The sequence below is a fragment of the Hyaena hyaena genome, unplaced genomic scaffold (assembly GCF_003009895.1).
Source record: "Hyaena hyaena isolate Hyena2069 unplaced genomic scaffold, ASM300989v1 scaffold_35, whole genome shotgun sequence".
NCBI classification, from domain to species: Eukaryota; Metazoa; Chordata; class Mammalia; order Carnivora; family Hyaenidae; genus Hyaena; species Hyaena hyaena.
In genome coordinates, this window is record NW_024080667.1 from 4754077 (window position 1) to 4776814 (window position 22738).

The 22738-nt window shown below is 53.5% G+C and overlaps 1 protein-coding gene across 3 annotated transcripts in view; it reads right to left on the reverse strand.

The window, feature by feature from the left end:
* Positions 1 to 20211, reverse strand: part of CAPZB (capping actin protein of muscle Z-line subunit beta) — a 131240-nt gene extending 111029 nt beyond the window's left edge. The window contains exon 1 of one of the 3 annotated variants that reach the window (XM_039229015.1): positions 18864 to 18970. In XM_039229015.1, the coding sequence (XP_039084946.1) occupies positions 18864 to 18953 (90 nt within the window). In that variant the 5' untranslated portion in view covers positions 18954 to 18970. Of the gene's footprint in view, positions 1 to 18863; positions 18972 to 20102 lie in introns of those variants that run through there. The other 2 variants (XM_039229017.1, XM_039229012.1) reach the window with 2 other exon arrangements.
* Between the last annotated feature and the right edge of the window lie 2527 nt (positions 20212 to 22738).

Below are 22738 nucleotides of genomic sequence, written 5' to 3' on the forward strand. Positions count from 1 at the left end.
CTCTCTCTCAGAAATAAACATTAGGAGAAAAAAAAAAAAAACAGTGGGGATGCCTGGGTGGCTCAGTTGGTTAAGTGTCCAACTCTTGATATAGGCTCAGATCATGATCTCATGGTTTATTTGAGATCGAGCCCCACGTCAGGCTCTGCACTGCAGTGTGGAGCCTGCTTGGGATTCTCTCTCTCCCTCTCTCTCTTTCCCTCCCCTGCTTGCACTCTCTCTCAAAATAAACATTAAAAAAAAAAACTTAAAGAGAAAAAAAAGGAAAAGTAACAGTGACTGTTTGTTGAGCATGTCCTATATACCCCAGGTGCTACACTACTCATCTGACGTGTATCATCTCATTGATAACAGCAAGGCCAGCAACATGCTCAGAGCCCTTGCTACACACCAGGCGCAATGGCAGGGGGGGTACCTGTTTCATTTCCCATAACCTCCAACAGACCCTATGAGGGGGCACCAGCCCCACAGGGTTAAACGACACCCAAAGCTACGCAGCTGGACGTGGAGGAGCCAGGACACAGCTCCAGGAGCCGGGCTTTACATCCGTGTCCAAGAACGACTCTGTTCCCGGGACAGACGCAACACGAACCACGACGCTCACGTCGCCCACCCCAGTGCTCTGTGCTCTTGGCCTCGTCCGTGGCAGGACAGCCCTGCCATGAGGGTGGTCCGCTCCCACGCGAGAGAGGGGACCAGAGGGACGGAGGAGCTCAGGACGCTGCCAGGCTCCGAGGCCTTATTCTTTGTACTAGGCCAAGCCGCTCCACTGGCTAACATGCCATGAGAGCTGAAACCCAAATAAAAATAAGAAGCACGTGGGAAGACAAAATGTTCCTGAGCTGCAGTATTTTTAAATCTCTATTTCTCCGAGCAAATGAATGACGTGTCCAGGTCAGAGTCCCAAGCTGCCGTCAGAGGAGCGGGGACACTACAGGGGTACCAGTGAACGGCACCCTGGAATTCTGGAGCCTGGAGGGACCCTGGTGCTCATCAGTCCGATATAAAGAAGAAATGGAAGGGGAGGAGGCTGGGGGGCTCAGTTGATTAAGCGTCAGACTCTTGATTTCTGCTCAGGTAATAATCTCACAATATGTGAGACTGAGCCCCACATCAGGCTCTGCATTGACAGCGCAGGTCCTGCTTGGGATTCTCATATTCTCTTTCTCTGCCCCTCACGCCTCCTCTATCTCTCAAAATAAATAAATAAACTTAAAGGAGGAGGAGGAGGAAGAGGAGGAGAAACGAAAAAGAAACAGCAGCAGCAGCAGCAGAAATAGGGAAGAAAATTCTCATGCCAGAGACGGGAAGGGAAGCATTCGTCAACACACAGCACGTCAGGGGCCAGGACGCAGCCTGAGGTCAGGGCCCCAGAGTCCTGGAGCAGCATCCCCGGGTCTGCAACACTTCCCGTGTGGTGTGCAGATTGCCAGAGTCTGAGAGAGGTTCTAGAGAGGTATGGACGAATGGAATTCAGAGGTTACTTATTTTTAATATGCACAAAAAATATGACTAGCACCTCAAATGTGACCTTACAGCTGTTTCTGCTTAGGAAGAGGCGAAAGCAAATGGAGGTGTTAGGCTTAGGCCAATTTGTTTTTTTGTTTTTTTTTTAAATGTTTTATTTATTTCTAGGAGAGAGAGAGAGAGAGAGACAGCGTGAGCAGGGGAGGGTCAGAGAGAGAGGGAGTCACAGACTGAAACAGGCTCCAGGCTCTGAGCTGGCAGTCAGCACAGAGCCCGACGCGGGGCTCGAACCCATGAACCGCGAGATCGTGACCTAAACGAAAGTCGGACGCTTAACCGACTAAGCCACCCAGGCGCCCCTGGCTTAGGCCAATTTGAAGAAAACCATTAAATAATGATAAAGGTAACATAAAAATATGGCGGAGTGCTGGGAGGCAGCCAAGCGGGGAAACACATCTTACACCATCCTGGGCTCTCCCTAGCACCAGGCTAAAGCGAGAAACCAAAGGAGAAGGTGAAACACAGAGAGTGAGAGAACAGAGGTGTAGAGCCCCACGGGTAACCCCACCCTCACCAAGGAAGTGGTGCCTGCAGCCGCGGGCCTCCAGGGGCCATGCTCGCCACTCCCAAGCTGATCCAGCCCCAGCCAATGGTCTTCCCATCCCAAGCACACGAAGACCCCAAAGCCAAGCATCAGCCCAGTCAAGGGGCATGGGCATCCTGGGTCCTGTGTACTACAGTCAAGGTCGCCTTACTCTGCTCCCAATGCTTGAGCCAGTTGTGAGGGTTTAATCCATTTTCTTCCCCTCGGTGATGCAGATGTCACAGACTCTCCCTTCTATTTTGCCACATGCTTCTGTTGCACTCCCGGTGCGGGAAGGCCAGGAGTCCCCCCTCTAAGTCTCCTGGGTGATTAAGAGCCCACATTACCAGGGCTATTTTGGTTTAAAGTACAATTCAGGTTCAGAAACACCGTGCCACGCCTCCCCTCGTCTGTCTCCACAGCAGCGTCAGATGCTGGATCTGGGGCTGGAAGCCACGTGGGGCAGCAAGGGCTCTGAGGGGCTAAGCCCACCCACCCGAAGGTCTCCAGGAACGCAACGCTCATCTAACATCACCAGGGAGACAAAGGGTCTTCTGATCACACCCGCGTCAGCTTCGCTCCAAGAGGCAGAAGCACCCGGCCCGGCTGTTTAAAGACAGAAAAAGTGACCCCGGAGCACTCAAGTCTTCTCAGACTTTGGGAAAGAGTCACTCGTTGCTGGGAAACTATGTCTCTAATACTTACAGATGCAATGCTTTTCCCCACAACTCCCCTCCCAACTACAACCACAAAAATCAAAACTTAGGAAAGAACCCTATTAAAATCTAATTTTTAAAAAATTTTTTGAAGTTTGTCTTTAAGAGAGAGAGTGTGTATGTGAGTGGGGCAGGGGCAGAGAGAGAGGGACACAGAGGATCCAAAGCACAGAGCCCTATGTGGGGCTCGAACCCACAAACTGCGAGATCATGACTGGAGCCGAAAGCAGACGCTTAACCGACTGAGCCACCCCGGCGCCTCTCAAATCTTATTTTTAACCCATCATCAGGGTAACTACCTCTACGTCACCAGGCAGATGGGGCACGGCCACACCCAGGGCTCATTCGGCACTCTGCGTCTAATGGCTGGTTCTTGCTCTCTGCAAACTCACCTACCCGGGGAAATGTAGGAGTAAGCCCGGATTCAATACCCGGGGCACTTCCGCGGTGCCGCCCAGACATGTGCAGAGCGGCAGAACCTCCGGGCTGCCCAATGCGCACGTTCCCCGAGACAGAACAAGGCGATGCTCTGCCTCCGTTTCAGCTCTCGCGCCCTCAACAGGAGTCCTTCTCGCGGGCTCTTTTTTTGTTGTTTTAAAAGTCTTTTTTTCATGCTTGTTTATTTTTGAGCAAGAGACAGTGTGAGCAGGGGAGGGGAGGAGAGAGTGGGAGACACAGAACCTGAAGCAGGCTCCAGGCTCAGAACCTGATGCGAGGGCTCGAACTCATGAATGGTGAGATCACGACCTGAGCTGAAGTCTGGCACTTAACTGACTGAGCCCCCCAGGCGCCTCTCGCAGGCTCTTTAGTGTCCCCTTTTCCATACCTGCAAGCGCTTTGCTGACTTTGTGGTCTAGAAGTGGCCCCAGGCTCCGTGGCGCGGGAAGCACGAAGGAGGTGTGTGCATGGCAGCCAGGCATCGCTCAGACACCAGTTACCCTGCGGTGGCTCCCGACTGTGATGTTAATGAACCAACCGCACCAAATGGTGTCCTTCAGCAGAAACACACATAATACAAGGTGGTTTTTTTTTTTTCTTTTATGCTTCACATGAGATCCTCAGACCTTAATCATCTTGTAGCCAAAAGTCTGTGCCCTTTTAACAAACTCGATTTTCCCGGTGCCCTCCAGCCCCTGGCAACCTCTGTTCCATTCTGCTTCTGAGTCTGACTGTTCTTTGTTTGGATTCCACACATAAGTGAGACCATACAGTATTTGTCTATCCGGTTATGTATTAAACAGAGGACAAAAACGTTGTGACCGGAGGATCCCAGGAACCGTAGGTAGGCTGCGTTTCTCCTAGAAGCAATGGTTCAGGATTTGCTAATTCACTGTTTGTGGTGACTTTACAGAATGATAACTGTGAGCAACAGCAATAGATTGTATACACGTAGGTAGGAAGGGAGTTCATATCTCAAGACACAATCACATGGAGTGGGGGGAGAGTTCACACCCACAACATAACAATATGGCAGGGAGAGGGTTCATACCCACAAGACACGATCACACGTGCAAGGAGAGTTCATACCAACAGACACAATCACATGGATGGGGAGAGAGTTCATGATCACAAGACACAATCACATGGGCGAGGAGGTTCATACCCACAAGAACAATCACATGAGCAGACAGTTCATACCTCAGATACAACCTACAGGAACAATGTCATAACATGCAATAAGCAAATAAGGGGACCAGAAAAAGTGCTGTAAAAAAAAAAAAAAAGCCTTCACACATGTTAAAAAACAAACAAACATGCAACAGCAAGGAAATATTAACCCCTACTTATCCAATAATAGGGGAATGGTTAAGCAAATGACAGCATTAACCAGTTGAAACACTAGTCATTTAAAACATTCACGAGGAGCGCCTGGGTGGCTCAGTTGGTTAAGCATACCACTCCTGCTCAAGTCATGATCTTGTGGTTTATGAGTTCAAGCCCTGCATCAGGCTGGCTGTTGTCAGCAACAGAGCCTGTTTTGGATCCTCTGTCCCCTTCTCTCTGTTCCTCCCCTGCTCAACACATGGATGGTGCCCTCCTCTCAAAAATAAATATTACAAAGAAAAGTTCAGAGGCGCCTGGGTGGCTCAGTCAGTTGAGTGTTTGGCTTCAGCTCAGATCGTGATCTCATGGTTCATGGGGCCGAGCCCCGCGTCAGGCTCTGTGCTAACAGCTCAGAGCCTGGAAACTGCTTCAGATTCTGTGTCTCCTCTCTCTGGCCCTCCCCCATTTGCACTCTGTCTCTCACGGTCACAAATAAATAAATGTAAAAAAAAAAAAAAATTAAAAATAAAGGTTCATGAAAATTTTGTTAACAAGAAAATTCTTGTGAAAAAAGAGCACAACATATAAATCACACAGACAATATGAACACAATCCACAAAAAACCTTTAAGACCCAGGCAGACATTGAAGCAATATACCAAAAGGTTAATAGTGGCTGTGGGTAGGGTAAGATTATGGGCAAGTTTTTCTTTCCTTTCTGTATTTTCCAACTTTTCTATAATGAACACATTACTTTTAAAATAAAAGGAAAAACACTGAACTCTTAAAAAATAATACTGTCAGATTCCGAAGGGTACCTAATGGCAGGGAACGGGGTCAGGAAGCTTCCCAGGGTCCCTGCCACTGTGTTCCCCCCAACTAGATGGCCATGTGTCTCCACCGGGCTGTGGGCTCTTGAGGGCCAGGCCCTCCTTTCACTCAGCGGAGTGTCACAGGACGCGGCCCAGGGCACAGGACACTCAGCACACCGTGATGGGGGCAGCGGCACTGAAGCAGCAGCAAATCTCACTCCCGGGAAGAGGGCATCAACTGGTAAGCCTCATGGGTAAGGGTTGTGTTGTGTTGCAGGTCGGGTCAGGGTGCAGAGAGGGCATGGAAATGGATGAGGGTGAAGTCGGAGCCTCCTTCACGACACGGGCCATCCTTCACAAGTGACTCCTGCTGGGTCACATTGAACTCTCCCACCCCCACCCTTCTGGCACCGTTGGCTGAATTACTGCCGGTTCTCTGGAACGTGCCACGTTCTCCGGAACGTGCAGTTCCTCTGCCTGTTGTGTCTCCACCACTCACCCTCCCAGCAAATGAGTCTTTTCATCTCGATCCTGACAAAAGCCTCTTCTCCTGAAATCTCTGCTGTGGTCCCCACACAGCCAGACACACCCTTCACTGGACCCGCACACACCCCCTTCCAGCGATCATCTTCGGCTCCACAGCTTCTCTGGACAGACACGTGAATGGTCTCCTTATAGATACCAAAATGGTCTTTATTATGCCCACCCCCCAGGAGAGCCCAGAGTATTGTTACATATTTGCATGCATGCATGCATGGGTGAGTGGATGGATGGATGGATGATGGGGGGCAGACAGGATGTGGAGGGCTATGGTGGTCAGAGAAGGCTTGGTGGCCACAAGGGGACAGAACCAGGCCTGGAGGCAAGCAGGGTGGACACAGGAAGAAGGCAGGCAGGCAAGGAGGTGGACGCTGCAAGCTGAGACCCAGAGAGACAAACAAGCCAGACCCTGAGGGTCACCAACTTCAGGCGGTCCTCAGATGAGCCTCTCTTCTGTCAACAGTTACAGGAGTTTACTTCAATGCATACTTGCTACTTAGGGCAACTGGTACTGGTTTTCCAGTCATGGTAGCGACAACGGTTCCCTCCTAAATATCTTCAGTTAAACATGAGGCAATTTCAAGAAAAATTAATGGTTCTGATATGAAGACAATGTGGCAAAAAGCATGGAGGCCACCGCTAGATAGGACATTACTGCAGGAAAGCAAGGAGCTCTCTCAGCTTGGGCAGAACAGGAAGCCAGACGGCAGAAATCAAGCTGGTGAGGTGGGGGGGGGGGGGGGGGGGGGGGGGGGGGGGGGGGGGGGGGGGAGGAGATCCGAGGGCCTGGAGGCAGAGGCTGTCAGAAGTTACCAGGGCAAAGTGACAGGAAAGACCAGGGGTGGGGGTGGGGGGGATATGCTTGCTCTCCTTAGCCCTACAACCCACTCTTGAGGGTTGACTGTAAGGAAGTGACTCTAAGGAGGGGAAAACGTACATATATATGTGTGCATCTAGATAAACAGAAATCATATAGATTAACAGATAATCGGTAACCCCTGCAACTAAGACACAGTGAAGGGCTTACAAACCGGTCATTTACTGAACCCTCACAACCCGCGTGAGGCAGGCATTCTAACATGACCGTTCCAGAGAGCAGTGAGGACAGAGGAGCCCGACTCTGAGCTCTGCTTTACTCAACACGGTCACATTTAACGGTTGTATTATATACCGCTGTGCCGCTGTACCATCATTTTTCAGCCTACTGCTGGTCGTTCAGTTCCCCTGCGCCCTTCCACGGCGATTCCTGTCTCCTATGGACACGCCGCAAGGTAGGAGCTAGAACCAAAGAGCCCGGGTTGGAATCCAGACCCGCCCCTTGATTTCTTCTTTAACGAAGGGCGCTGGCTTTCTGGGCTCGGCAACCCGACCGCCAGGAAGCTCTCTCCCGACATCACGGTGGAGAAGTGTGGTGTCTGCATGCATCGCTGGAGAAGTGCATTCAAAGAGGAGTTTGCAAACGCGCCTGAGTTCATGCAGCAGCAAAGACAACAGCCCGCTTGAGGATGTAGAGTCCAGATTCTAGTGTCAGACGCAGGACCTCAGTGCCGATCGCCCTAGAGACGTACTGTGGAATTGGGGTGAGCCACAAGCCCCGTGCGAACAGCAAAATTCCATGACCGAAGACGTTACGTGCAAAGGCTTTAAAGTCACAGCAGCCAGGTTCCAGTCCCAGCTCTGCCATTTATTAGCAATTTACATCAAGTCTCCAAATTTCCATAATTATGATTTACACAAAGTCCGAAATTCACAGGATCCCATGCTTAGGAGAATTCTGGGGGCCCAAGAGGATAATGCACGTCGAGTGCTAAGTAGGGTGGGGAGCGACACCTGCCAGGGCCGTCCTTTCCTGGTCAGCTCCGAGGACTCGCTAAAGGCTTCAGCCGCCTTTGAATCCGCCTGTACTTGTTACGACGCATGGCCCATCACCTGAGGCTCGGAAATTGTTTTTTCCCTTTCCTGGGAGACTGAGGCATGGCTTGGAATTCACCGCATGGGGTTTTATCAGTTAATTCAGTGGCTCAGGAGGCACTCTGAGCTCCTCCTAGGGAGGTCCAACACGATTTCTGTCCTTGTTCTGCTGATTAGTCACATGATGGGAGGGCCCTTCCTTGGGGACCATGGCAACCAGTACTTGCTTGTTATTTCAAGAAATGCCTTCTTGAGGATCAATATGTACCAAACAGACACTGTGGAATCAAAATAAAAGCAGGATCCTAGGGAAAACGCCCAGGATGCTTCTCCATCTGGAATGCAACAAGCTCAGAAACCACGCTCCGTGGCCAAGAGGGGAAAAAGCCTTAGAGCCCTGTGGTACCAGTTTGATGGCGGGCAAGGGGACAAGGGGACTCTAGGTGGCAGTTGAATAATCACTTCTGGAGGAAGCGATTTGATGGAAGAATGAAGAAATCAAGGTTGTTCTGGGACCATTTTCTAGGCATATCACCAAGTGCCAAGTAAGACAAAAAGGAATAAAGGCCATCAAGGGAGGCCATGGGGACCCTCCCCATCCTGCAGACAGGTGCCGACGTCCACAGCCCGGCATCCTCAGCTCTTTGAGGTTAGGAACCCCTTTCAGTGCCTTAGACTGGTTTTACTTGGGGTTGGACTAATTCCACTGGTAATGTAGGTAGGCAGACGGCCATAGTCTCTCTGTTCATTTCTGGCTCTAGCTGCAGGTGTAGCCCAGCCAGGGCATGGAGTAAGCTGGTCCCGAATTCAAGTGCTAGCTTGATCACGGACAGCCGCTGTATCCCCACAGCGCGTCATTTCAGAGCCCAGCGGAATATGCACAGAACAGAGGAGACCAGACAGGCAGAAGTAAAGCCTATACGGTGCTCAGGGTCTTAATAGTGACTAAAGGTTGGAAGTTACAACGTGGGAAATAAGGTTCCCCCTTTAAATGAAGAACCACAGTCAAGGGAAGCTCATTCTTGTCGCATCTTAAGATGGGCTCCAAGCCATCAAAGCAAAACCAGGGGCAACCACCGAACACAGCCTGCTTTGAGCTGCAAAACATATAAAAGCACCAAAGAGCACTGGTTAGAACCACCAGCACGACCACTTTCCTCTGAACATGAAAACATCAGCCTGGGACCGGCTGTTCGTGTGTACTGATGACGGGAATCTAGAATCAGAAGACCAAGTCCAAAGGCCACCTCTGCCCCTTACCAGCCGTGTGACCTTGGACAAGATACATCTTCACTTCTGAGGCCTCCATTTCCATATCCGCAAAGTGTGTTGGGGGCACCATGTCCAAAATTGGGGCTGGGGACGATTACACGAGATGATATCCACAAAGCTCAGCACACGGGGGCTGGCCCAATGCAAGGCCCCCTGTATGACAAAGCCTCTGGGCCAAGGTGCCAAGGGCTGCGAGGTCCAAGAGCCAAGGTCCCCGAAAGCCAGAAAGTCACAGCCTGCCCGTAGTGTGATCATCACATCTGCTTTTCAGATTTGTGGTATTCCTCATTACAGGGATATTCAGATGCAACCCAGTTCTCTTCCCCATAGAACAGTGTTCATTTTCATGAATGATCAAGTCCCTATGGGTAATAATGAACCTGTACTAATGCCCACACAGGAGGCCTGAGCTACAGCACTTCATGAACCCTGTTCTTATTTAATCCTCTAACTACCCTGTGAAGAGGCAGATGTTACGTCCACTGCACAGATCAGGAAGCTGAGATGCAGAGAGTTTAAGGAGCTAGTTGAAGCTCACACAGTTCATAGGGAGCCCCAGTGGGAATCAGAGCCAGGAATCTCCTTCCACTATACCTTACCAGGCTGCCTTCCAACAAGTGTTCTCTTTGCCCATTTCCCCTTATTTTGCCTCCTTCTCCCTAAACCCCAACACTCTACGTGCCTTAAAAATCAAACACTAGCCCTTAAAACAAAACATTCAGCCCCTAGGCAGCTAAGTCTTGCAGGTCTGTGGCAGTTCAGAAAATAACCACAGTCCGGGGGGGGGAGGGGGGGGCGGTGTGCAGGAGTGACAAGCATCATGCCCCACTCCCCACAAAGGCCCTTAGATACCAAATGCAATGGGCCCTCCAGGGTTGGCCACTCATGCCAGAAGGAAAAAAACGAAGCCATTTTCCAGACTAAGCTCCAAACTAAGTTGGAGCAAAAGCACCATTCCAAACAACTTGTTCAGGGATGGTCAGGTGCATCTCTGCAAGGTCCATAACTAACAAGCATTTCCAGTGAACTCTGGGGGAAGGAATACTCCCCTGAGAGCCAGGTACTGACACAAAGTCTAAACTCCTTCCCACACAAAGCAAAGGGAGTTTCCACATTCTACCACCCCTGTGCTCCAGAATCCAGAGGGCCTGGGATCATTCCGATAGTCCAAGCCAACCATGTGACTCTGCACCCAGTGCTGAGTGCCCACCACGTGCAGAGTCACCAGTGAAGCTCAGAGCCATCGGGATGCCTGTTCCCAACCCCGACCCCACCGCTCAGGGTGGCTGTTCCCACCAACCCTGATCCCACCGCCGCCAGTGCCTCCCGACAACCTTCATGTCAGGGTGGCTTGAAGACTAATGGAAACACTGACCCAATCTCAGACGCAAACCCTGCTCAGCTCCTTCTGTTCTTGTCACCCTTGCCTAAAGCAGAACTGACAAGTGGGAGCCCAGCGCGGCCTCTGGACTGCCAGAGAGTGTCACACTTGTCACACCCTGCTCCAAGTGTTTAGTCTGTGTTGGGCTAAACTGCGTGAAGTGCTCATAAATTGGCCATTTTTTAACCTAGGAGAACAGCAATTTCATATGGTTCAACCTCACAGGGAAGGGGCGCTCACATTTATTAAGGGCTACCAGACATCCATTCATTCAACACTACGGGGCAATGGCCCATGTGCCAGGGACAATGGAACACTGCGTGGCACTCACACTGAGGGGGCACTTACTGCTCCCCTTCCCTCCTAAGGCCCAGCAACAACTCGAGGCACTGGGAGATTCACCAACTGAAGCGGTTCAAGGTCATATAACTACTGAACTGGGCCCCTAGGCTCTCTCCCCTCAGAGGCCCCGCAGCCTGCCCCTGACAGTGGCGCCCAGGGCCGGGCCGGGCCTTCACAGCAAAAGGCCAGGGAAACCCTGCAAGGTTCTGTGCCACCAACAGAGTCTGCGGGAGGCTGCCCCAGTCACTAGGATGTGTTCTTGGTGCGCATCCTAGTGATCTGTCCCCGCCCAAAACGCCAAGATGTGACCTACCCATGGCATGCCGAGACATATCTATCACTCGAAGGTTTAGCAGGCAGCTTCCCAAAGACAGACTACAGCTCAGAAAGATCCATCCACTTTCATTTTAACAACTCGAATCAACAAAAGCTTCTATCGTCCGCACCCAGACTTCAGCCACCACGGCTGGACCTGCAGGTGAACTGCTCTCAACCTCAGCCTCCTCGTTATAAAATAAGCTTCCTGGGGAGTCCACGCAGCACAGGCAGGAGAGCAGAATTCCACAAGCGTGCACTTGGGAGTAGGATGCACCCGACGCCACAATGTTAACTCTGCCATGAGTGCCTGGGGCACAATGTTAATTCTGCCATGACTGCCTGGGGGCCTTGCAGCTAGCCGCTCGCTCAACCTCCCTGAGCTTCAGTTTCCTTATCTGCACGATGAGGAAGCCACCCTTCTAGGGCTGGGTTGAGAGAATTAAAGACCATGACCGTGTGCATCCAACACAGTGCAGAAGGCAGACACTTTCAAGATGCATGGAGAACACAGGAGGGAATCTTAATAACCCACAGAGTGAAAACTGCTAACTCGGGCATCTCCAGTTCCTGCTGCACAAGTCAACTCCTCAAGGCCAAGTCAGAGAACTCAAGCCTCAGGACGACCAGAAGTCCACACCCACTATAGCCAAAAGAGATTTCAACGCGGGAGCTGTCAGGAGGACACACCAGGAAGCCAGGACAGCACGGGTGGGAAATTCTCAAAGAGCAAAGCATGTACAGTGGCCCAGGCTGGCCACTGCCATGTAGGGGTCTGCGCTCCTCAGTGATGGGTCCCTATCCAGCCCCGGGGACTGTGGAGAGGCAAGCTGTGCTCAGCAGAGGAGCAAAGGTCTGATAAAATCAAAGCCACATCAGTTGGTGAAACAAGTGACTCGGGATCTCAGGGCTGTGAGTTTGAGCCCCACGTTGGGTGTAGAGATTACTTAAAAATAAAACCTTTAAAAAAAAAAAAAAAGTCAGCGATGAGACAGAAACTCAAGAGGCGCTCCTTCAGTGCCTACAATCAGACTCTTCACCAGGAGTCTGGGGTGATAAAGCTCCTCCTCTCAGCTTCTTAGCCCCAGATTCTATGCAGGAAGCCCGTTCACGGGCTACGCCTTTGGGGCCAAACCTCACCGTGGGGAAGCCTTCAGGAGCAACATCAGATGTGAGCAAGCCAGACCCGAACCCTCCAGCCATGGATCGCGGCTGCGGCTGAGAAGGACGAGGGCAACTGGTACCTCCTGGAAACACACGGCTCTGCTGGGAGGCCGCCCACGAAGAGGACGTGCAGAAGCATCTTTTCATAACTTAGTATTTTAAGTGAGAGACCTTTCACTCATCAAATGTAATGAGTCCCCTGCCTGAATCTTAGAGAAACCTCTGCAACAATAAGTCCAAACAATACTAACATCGCGGTCTCACACCAGGTCCCAGCTCAGAAGGGGCCTGGGGAGCTCAGGGCTGGGACAGGAAGCTTCACAAGCAGTTTACGCGGGGCGGGGGAAGTTCAGGAGCTGAGAGAGCAGCAACAGCTGCTAACAGTCTTGCAGCATGGTGAGATCTCTGTGGCCCGAACACACCAGGCTGCAAGCCCGTAAGACTGCTAGCCTTTGGGGGCACCTGGATGGCTCAGTCAGGTGAGCATCAGAATCTTGGTTTCAGTTAAGGTCATGATCCCAGGGTCGGGGGATCAAGCCCCACAGCAGGCTCTGCACTAAGTGTGGAGCCTGCTTAAGATTCTCTCTCCCCTTCTGCTGCCCCTCTCTCCAGCTTGCATGAGCACAGTCTCTCTTAAAAAAAAAAAAAAAGATTGCCAGACTTTGGCAGAGAACTCTATTTCTTGGGCTCTCAGCACAACAGGGAACTACACTTGCCTCCCAAGCTGGCTGGGAGGTTAAGTGAAAAAGCACCCAGCAAACATCCCTATTAATAAAACAGTCAGATCGGGCACAATCTTCACTCGCCACACACAGAACCCCTCCATGCTCACAGGAACCCATACGGGGCAGGGGGATGGGAGCCACGGGGGCTGCAGTCTTGGAAGAAAATAGATGACTGTGGTGCTGGAAACTTATCCCTGGCAAGTTGCAGAGGAAGGCTCCTTTCCACAGGTTTCCAGAAAGAGACAGGTGGGGTGGGAAGAGGAGAAGCAGGGAAGAGGGAAGGCGAGTGGCTCCCTTACCTTAAGCTTAAGCCCTTCTGCTGTGCACATCCCCCTGCCTCCAATGTGGGGTTCCGCAAGTGTGCCCCAGTCCGACAGACTCTCCGATTTACCAATCTCCATCTGCCTCCTCCACCCAAGACTCATATTCTGTGAGGTCTAGCCGATGGCTCGGTGAGCGTCCACATGACAATGGCCGAATGGAGGAAAAGCCGAGAGGCAGCAGTGCCGGGGGTCCAGAGCGCAGGTTCTGGGGGTCCGACTGTTGAGGTGGGTCTAGGTTTCTTCGTCTGCATGATGAGGGTAACACCAGAACCTGCCTCATAGGGCTGCTCTGGGTATTCAAAAGCAGTCTAACAAAAAGTAGCTCCTGTTGGGATCACGGCCACCATGCAGAGACCCCCACCCTGCCCCCCTTGCCCCCCGCAGACTGGTGGTCTTAGGTGCCTGCCTGCCCAGAGCCCAAGGCTGTGCAAGTGGAGCGGAACAGGGGGCCACCCGAAGATCCAGGATCGCGGGGCTCACCAGACTAAAATCCCCGCTCCGATGTTAGAAGGATATCAACGCTCTGCAGACACTACTATCTAGGATTTCAACTGAGCAGAAACTGCAAGTTGGATCAGTGATAAAGCAGCCTATCAGAATGCCTCACCAGGGAGCTCTGGGGACACAAGTGTCCCTCTCAGACCCAGAGGCGGTAAATCACAGAGTCTCACTCTGCCTTCCTATCTGTATCTTTTTCACTCATGTGTCCCTCTCCATACCTGCAGCCTCACAAGAGGCTGGAACCCTCATGACCCCCACCCCCCAGGCTGGTGCTGGCCAATGTCTCCCTCCCACGTCTCACCTCTCGGGGCCTTTGTACACACCACGGCCAGAGGACGCTTCCTAAAATACCACGACTCTGCCAGCCTCCTCAAATTTCTACCTGCTCCGTCAAATATTTCACTGGCTCCACACTGTCCCAGATCAAATGCAAACTCCTTAGCTTAGCAACTCCGGCGCTTCCCAACTGACTCCCAGGACCGAGGCACCCCTGCTCGCTGTCTACCCTGTGGCCGATCTCTGACCTCACAAGGCTGACCAGACCCCCGAACTTTGCTTTCGTTCCAGCCAGTGCCTGGAATGGCCTCTCCTTGACTGCACCCCACCCTGTCCTCTCGGCCTGGACAAGGCCTCCCCCAGCTTCACACCCAGCCCTCGCCCAAGCTGCCTGTGGGCCAGGTGGTCTGCAGGGCTTCCTGGAGGAAGTGGAATGCAGGCCGCGTGGACATGCACCCCTTGCTAGTAAAGCCTTTTCTATGCTACGTCCTTCCTGCCGCACTAAACTGTTTGGATGCCTCTCGTCTCCCCTTCTGGATTAGAGAATGGGGATTATGGCTTCTATTTGTGTCCCTTACTCTGCGGCATGCAAAATAAGACAAATAATAATCATAGCTACCACCTACTGTGTGCCAAGCGCTGATTAAGTACATTACAATTTTCCTTCTCCCAGTATCCCTGTAAAATGTTACCCTCATGCTACAAATCCAGAAACTGAGGCCAAGGGACATTAGAACTCCAGATCGCCACGGAGGCAGGACTCCAACCCGCCTGTGCCCAGCTCCAAAGCCCACGTTCCATAGAGCAGGCGGCAAACACAGGGCAGGGACTCTCGGCTCTCAGTATGCATTCAGTCGGTGGTGATGAAGCATCAGGTGACCACTGCAAGGTGTGGGGTGATGAGCGGGAACGAAACAGACAAGCGCCCCGCTCTCACAGAGCTCACGTGCTCTATCCGCAGTCCTGACCCTCTTCTTCCAATCTGGGAAGAAGGCAAGGATTCTGTTCCTCAGGGTTCCACCAGGCACAGACAAGGCACCCAGACCCGAGAAACGGCATCGGGCTGTGACAATAAACAAGGGTCCAATGTACAGGAAGCCTTTTTTGTGAAGGAGAGCCTCGAGCTCTGTTAGGGAAGCCCTACATTCAAAGCACGGCCCAAAGCCAAGCAAACTTCAACAGGCAGGACAGAGTGGAGGGAAGGGGTCTATCTCTGGAGTCAGAAAACCCAGTTCCCCCCACTCAATAGCCACAGAGGGACTCTCCACCTACCCCTTTGAACCTCATCTGTAATATGGTGATAATAATAGTGACTGTGTATGTAATTATGTGCCAGATGCTGTTAGACGCACTTGACGTGTATTATCTCATTTAATCCCCATGACAAGTCTTATGAGGAGGTCCTGTTATTATCCCAAGGCAGTCTGGCTCCTAAGTCCTAACTGCTTATACTGTGCTGTCCCCCTTCCAAGGCAGAGCTGTCCTGGTGGGGCTGCCACACGGATCCAGTGGGGCTAAAGCTCGTAGCAGAGCGCGTGCACACGGCTGGTGTCCTATAGATGTACATCTCCGCATCCTTATGCTGAAACACGACCCTCTGAAATCCTAAGTTTGGAAATGGCACTGCCCGAGCTGGTCCTAAGGCGGGTGATCGTGTGACGGCATCCTCCGGCCTGGCACACCCACCCCACTCTCCTGGCTGGGATCTGCTGCACAGCGCACCTGCCCAGAGCCTGTGCTGCAGGAACTTCTGCGCACAGTTTCTGAGAAGCAGACTGAGTGTCCAGCACAGGAGTCAGCTGACCCCAGCCTGGAGTCCCAGGCCGGCCCCTTGCACCGGTCACTCAACGCCTCCAGCTTCAGGTGCCTCAAGTAACATGGGGGATGAGCTATAATCTCTGCCACCTTTCTGGATCACAAGAGCTCCTCTACCAATGGCAGCCACCCAGGCTGGGAGGGCAGGACTTCCACGGCACCACAAGGTTCCAGTTGTGGGCAGGAGAGCCGCTGGTGTGCAGAGGACTCACTTCCACAGTCATGGCAGAGGGAAGAACAAACACACTCCAGAAGGTCTGGGAGCAAAGCCTGGCACAAGCCAACTTTCCCTTAAATCTCCTGCCGGGTCTGCAAATGGCTTGCGGCTACATCAGTCAAGGTTCTTCCCTCTTAAACTTTAGGGAGGAGTGGCTTCCCCACTCCCACCCCTCAAACTGTGTAAGCTATGAGGGGTGGGCTCATCACTGCGTCCTTGGCACAGAAAGTTGCATAAAGCAGGCACTGAATACACAGAGAATTAATAGCTTCAGGTACCTCTCTCCCACCCCCCCCACCCCCCTCCAAGGCACCACTGTATTTGCCTAATGGCAAGCATCCCCCCCCCCCCCCCCCCCCCCCCCCCGGCCTGGGAAGCAGGATTCGGAAGGTCTACTACGTGCCAGCCCAGCTACCAGCTACCATCTCTCTGGACTGCCAGTCATCCATCCTGTTCATAGACCTTCTGAGTTATAAATAGGAATATCTGCTTTCAAACTATGAGCTATCATCTCAATTTCAAGCTATCGATATCAACTGTTCGCTACTTTTTCCAAGCATTCCACCGAAGAGGCCAGTTGGGTTTAAATGCACACAAATGCATGTCCATGTGGGGTCTGAGCAGAAATGTCCCTGTCCACACCAGGAGACCAGCCAAGACACATTAGTGTCAACTATATTGTTTCACCTTGCAACAATGTGACAGGCCTCTCTGTCAGCTCCTGTCAGGCAAAGCCATCTGTGAGCTGGAGGGACAACATGAGGGGGCCCCACCATCTAGCACCAGAATCAGAACTCTCAAGTTAGAATAATCATTCCTGACTTAAAAGCTAGGGCTATGTAAGGAAAAGTTGTCTATGCATTCTTTACTGCTGCCAACAAAAATCATGGAATTTACTCCAAAGTCTAATGCATTTTAGATTCTATTTCAATTTTATTCTATTCTATTCTTTCAAATGCTATTTCCCTCCATAGACAACGGAGATCTAGCTGTTTTCCCAACTATCACACCTACTGAAAATAAAAACCACAGTGGTCTTAATTCATCTACCTATTCTAAAATTTTTTTTTTTATGTTTTGCTTATTTCTGAGAGAGAGAGAGAGAGACAGCATGAGCAGGGGAAGGTCAGAGAGAGAAGGAGATACAGAATCGGAAGCAGGCTCCAGGCTCTGAGCTGTCAGCACAGAGCCCGACGCGGAGCTCGAACCCACGAACCGTGAGATCATGACCTGAGCCGAAGTTGGACGCTTAACCAACTGAGCCACCCAGGCGCCCCTTCATCTACCTATTTGAAAATCCCACACCACCACTTGTGTCCCAGCCCAACTGACCAGTCGGATTATTAGAGGGATCAACTTGACAATAAGAAGTCCACAATTATGCAGAAGCCTAGGGGATACTAAGCGCACATTCCCCAAGTGGCTGAGTTCATAGACCACAGACACCCCAAAAGCCATTTCCTTCAGTGCCAGGTGCTGCTGTAGGTCCCAGGGGTGCAGCCATGGAAACAGCGCCTGTCCCGGCCCGTGCCAAATCCACACCTATTCCCCTCACCGTGCGATTACTGCTCTGTTCAGCAAGGTCTCCTGTGCAGAGGACCCAGGACACAACCAGTACCCGGTAAATGCTGCTGCCCCCTTGCCGTCTGAGTACCCCATTATTTTGTCTTCTCAACAGTGTCCTTCCTATCTTGCGACACAGACGCAGCCCGGGACAGTGAGGAGGATGGAGTTCGGAGGCTGCCAGATTTTGCTTCCACCGGCTGAGCAACACCTCGAGTAAGTTACCCCATGTCCCAGCGGCAGCCTCCTCACCTGTATGACGGGGACGGTAAGTACCTGAAAGGGCTCTGTGTGGGTTCAAGGAGCTCAACTGCACAGCTCAGTGCCTGGCCCCGAGCAGCCCTCAGCAAAGGTTAGCCCTTTCCCTCCACCTCTTCCACAGCTCTATCAGATTGTCCAAATAAAACCCAAACACAGGACTCCCGAGAAGCATCATCTGTCGCCACGCAGCTCCTCCTGGGTCATTACGGGTCCCATTGCCTTTGGAGAATAGGGCACCCGGGGCTGAGCCAACATGCCCCTCCCTGCCAGGTACGTTGCTGCGAGCAGCCCCACCCGGCCATCCCATCCACGTTCCGCTCCCTGCTTTTGCCCCAAGAGCATGCTGATGACACCTCGCTCCGCTTTTCAAGTCCTCACCCAACACGGTCCAGGAGTACTTACTTCCCCACCCAGGTCTGGGGTGGGGCCACCTCCCCACAACATGCCCATAAGAGGAGTCCAGTGGCATCATGAATAGCATAAGCCACATTTTTAATCAATATACAGGAAGGCACCAAGAAAAAACTCTGCCACTCTTAATTAGTCATCCTGGTTCAGCAGCCACATCTCTTCATTAAACAAGAAACTGAGATCCTCAAAACACTCTGGGGCCCAAAGTCCACATGCAAACATCTGCCTGCACTGGGCAGGAGGAGCAGGTGGGTGGCCTGAGCTCTGTCAGCCCGTCTCCAAAGGCTCCTTGACCATGTACGGCACAAGCCCTCTGGCCCGTCCAGTCTGGGTGGTGAGTCCGCCCTGCAGAAGGCTGCAAGGCAGACGGAAGGCAGACTCACTTGTGGAGGCCCGGGTGAAACCTCAGGCCACCCAGAGGACCCCACGACTGCACCTGCCACCACGACTAAAACAAACACCACGGGTGGACCTGGCTAGCTGTCTCTCTCCGCGTCAGGCTCACCTGGTCCGAGCCACCTCCATAATCAGCAGTTCCGACCCTCACAAGCTGACAGTTCAGGGGGAAGGGGAGGCTGCGCCTGCTGGGGTGCATCGTGTCCACGCCGTTTGTTGGCCTCGGGGCCTCCTGACCCCACCCCACCCCCCACCCCAAGGGCTGCAGCCTCACAAGAGCGATTGTGCGTTCATTCCGGTCGGGTCGGCTCCCCCCACCTTCAGCCCTCGGCTCCCACTCAGGCCCCGGCACGACGCCCCGCAAGCAACGCACGCGGGCGGCAACCGCGGCAAGGGCCCCGCAGAGCGCCGCGCTGCCTCCTGCCCTGCGGGCACACAGGTGCCCGCCCTTCCCTCGCTCGGTCCAGGCGGCCTCCCAGACGGGGGCAGCCCTCCACCTAGTAGGCACAGCCCCGGGCCCGCCACCCTCCCCACGGGCTGGAGAGCTCCCGATGCTTCCCAGAGGCGGCAAAGAAGGTTCGCCCCGGGTAGAGGGGAGGGACCACCTGGGTCGGGGGCAGGGAGCAGGGCCCTGGAGGGAGGGTAGAGCCCAGGACAGAGGGGGGCTGACGCTAAGGGCCGTGAGAGGTCTAGGGAAGAGGATGGGAGGGGGTTCTTAACGTCCAGGCCGGGGCCACGGACGGAAGAGGGAGAGGTCTAGACTGAGGCCAAGGAGAGAAGGCTCCAGGCTGAAGCCATGGAGGAGCGGGGGAACAAATCTAGGCTGGGACCACTGGAGGAAGGGTTGACGGGGGTCCAGACTGAAACCACGGACAAGAGTCCGAGAGCCGGAGGCCTAGCCCGGACCACGGGAGGGAGAAACGAAGGCCTACCCTGGCCGCAGGGACGGGGAAAGGGGACCTAGCCCGGGCTCCGGGCAGGAGAAAGGGGAACCACGCCTGGGTCACCGGAGGGGGTGCCTGGCCTGGACCACGGGTCCAGGAGGGTCTAGCCGGGGCTGTGGGGGAGACTAGCGTGACCGAGAGGCGGAGAGTGGGACTCCAGTTTGAGCCAAGGGCGGGGGCTGGGAGAGGGAGGCAGGGTCGCTGCCCAGCTCCGCCGCCCGGGCCGGCAGCCCCCTCCCGAGCCGGCAGCGATGGTGTCTACCTGGGTCCCGGACCCCGCCCCTCCCCCACCCGGGGGACCCACCCTGCCCGGGCCGTGGGGGTGCGGGAGGACGGCGGAAGCAGGGGGACACGAGCTCTGCCGAGGCCCCCGGGCCTGGGAGAGGGTGACTTCGGGCCTTTACCATGGTGGCGGCGGCGGCGGCGGTCCCGGTCCCGGCGTCTGTGGCTCTCCCCCCCGCAGCAGGGCCCGGCGCTTCCACTTCCCCGGGTACCCAGGAGTGAACATCCGGGTCAGCGCCCCCCTCCCCCCGCGCCGGGCCGCCGCCACCTTCCTTCCCCGCCCCGGCCGGGCCCGGGCCCGCCCCCACGCAGCCGGCTCTCGGCCAATGAGCGCGCAGGGCCGCGGCGATCGCCAAGTATGGAGCGCGGCGCGGGGGGGAGGAGCGCCGAAGGGGGAAGTGCGGGGCGGGGTCTGCGAGCGGGCGGAGCGGGGCGCGGCGGCTGGCGGGGTGGGCGGGTCCGTTCCGGGCGCGGGGACCCGGTCGGGGGACCGGGAGGGGGTTTCCGTCCGCACCCACGCCCCAGGTCGCACCCTGTGGCTGCAGAGGCGGGGGTGGCTGAGCGACCGTGCGCGCGGCCCTCCCGGGCGGGGACGCGGAAGGCGCTGGGGCTGGGAGGGGTCAGGCCCTGCCCGCCCCGCCCGGGGCACCCGCGGTCTCCCGCGCGGACCCGGAACTGCTGTTGCGTCGGGGCCGGCCGGTCCCGGGGAGATCGTCCGAGCGATCCCGAGGTGCGATCGCAGCGCCGCCGCTCGCTACGTGGGGACCTGGATCAAGTCGCTGCACCTGAGCCGAATCTCTAAAAAACGGAGCCACAGGCCACACCACTCACGGGGCTCCCACTATATATATACCAGGCCCTACTGGGGGCACTGAAAGAAACAGAGTTGCACTGGACGTGAACATGACCTCAGAGCTACCTGCCGCAGGGTAGCTGTGAGGACCACACAGGTATAGAGTAGAAAACTGGGCTCAGGAAATGTCAGGCGTTTACGAGTATTTTTAGATGAGCTACAGAGAACCCGCCCATTTGCCCAATGGAGCTGCCTCACTCCACAGAGTGACTCAGAAAGTTTTCTTTTTCCTCTTTCCCTCTCTCCATTCAACAACTCCGCTGAGCTTAGTCTAGAAGACAGAACTAGGATTCTAGCCTTGCTGATAGGTGATACTGCCCTCCCTGGCTTGCTCACTCTCTTTTGTGAGAGTCAAGTCAGGTCAGCTGTGATGAGATTGGAAATTGTTATTGTTGCACAAATGGCAGGAATTGTTACCACACATCAGGCCGTGTCCTAGGCGCTCCTCCCCCCCCCCCCCACCAGGGAACTTGGAGTCAAATAAAAGTTGCCACCAGCATAAAAATCAATACAAGTAAGTGATTAAGCCTGTGTCACGGGAATTGAAAGAGTGGCACTTACGAATTCCTTCACTTGGTAAGCATTTATTGAGTACCTACTGTATACTGAGCACTGTTCTAAGCGCTAAACATAGAGTTGTGAGTTTGACAGTCCTAGTCCATGCTGTTGCAGAGCTTGCACCCTTGGAGGAAAGACAATCAGCTACTAAGTAAGCATCGTGTGTCCGTGATTAGAGCCAAAGTTAGAGATGGAGAACACTTAGGGTGAGGCAGGCAGATGAGTAAAGTGGGGCCAGGGGACGGCTAATTTAGAAAGTAACATTTGATCACTGGGAGGCACAAGAACCAGAGACGGCACAGACCCGAAGCGGACAGTCTCTGGTGTGTTCATGGACCAAGGAGGCCAAGGTGGTTGGCCAAGTTTAAGTAGTTGGGGGGAGGCCTGGAAGCTGAGGCCAGGGAGCCGCCAAGCAGTGACAGGATCAGGCCTAGGCTTGGGCAGGATCAGGAGGCTGCTGTGTCCCGAATGGACTGTAGGGGGCTAGGGCCGGTAGAAAGCTCTTTAAGGCATGTTTTATTTATTTAAAAAGCACTTAAATGGGGTTTCCTATGTGATGAACCCTGTTGAGCACTCTACAAATAATAATTCATTTAATCCTCAAAACGGAGGCCGGAAGAGGTAAACCGAAAGTCACACAGTAGAGCGATGAAGGTGCTTACCCCAGGGTAGTAGCAGTGGACGCAGCAAGGGAAGACCATTTTCTGGATATTTCCTGGTGGCCTGACGGTGGGCACCAGAAGGAGAAAGGAGTCAGGGATGGTGCCAAGATGTTTAGCTTGATCAACACTGGAAGGATTTGCCATTTATTGATCTGTAGAAGATGAGAGGAGGAGCAGGGATTTGTTTTGGGTCTTTTGTGGTTTTTTTTTTTTTTTCTGTTTTTGTGGGGGGAGAGTAAGAGTCAGTTTGGGGCAAGTTATGTTTGAAATGCCCATTGGAGCTCTGAATGGAAATGTCAAGTAACTAGACATGGAGGTCTGAGGTTGGGGAAGAAGTTAGAGGTGGTATGAGAACTACTAGCTAAGAAATGATATTTGAAGATACTTAAGGGCCCAAGACCTCCAGGTGAGTTCACTTAGGAGGTGAATATAGAGGAGAGCAGGTCAAGAAGATAAAGAGGAACCAGCAAGGAGACTGAGGAGTGACCTGAGAGGGTAGCAAGAAGACAAAGTGGTCTTCCTTCCTTTAAAAAAAAAAAAACTTTTTCAATGTTTATTTATTTTTGAGAGAGAGAGAAAGACAGAGTGTGAGCAGCGAGGGGCAGAGAGAGAGGGAGACATAAAATCCAAAGCAGGCTCTGTGCTACCAGAGCCTGACATGGGGCTCAAACTCACAGACCAGGAG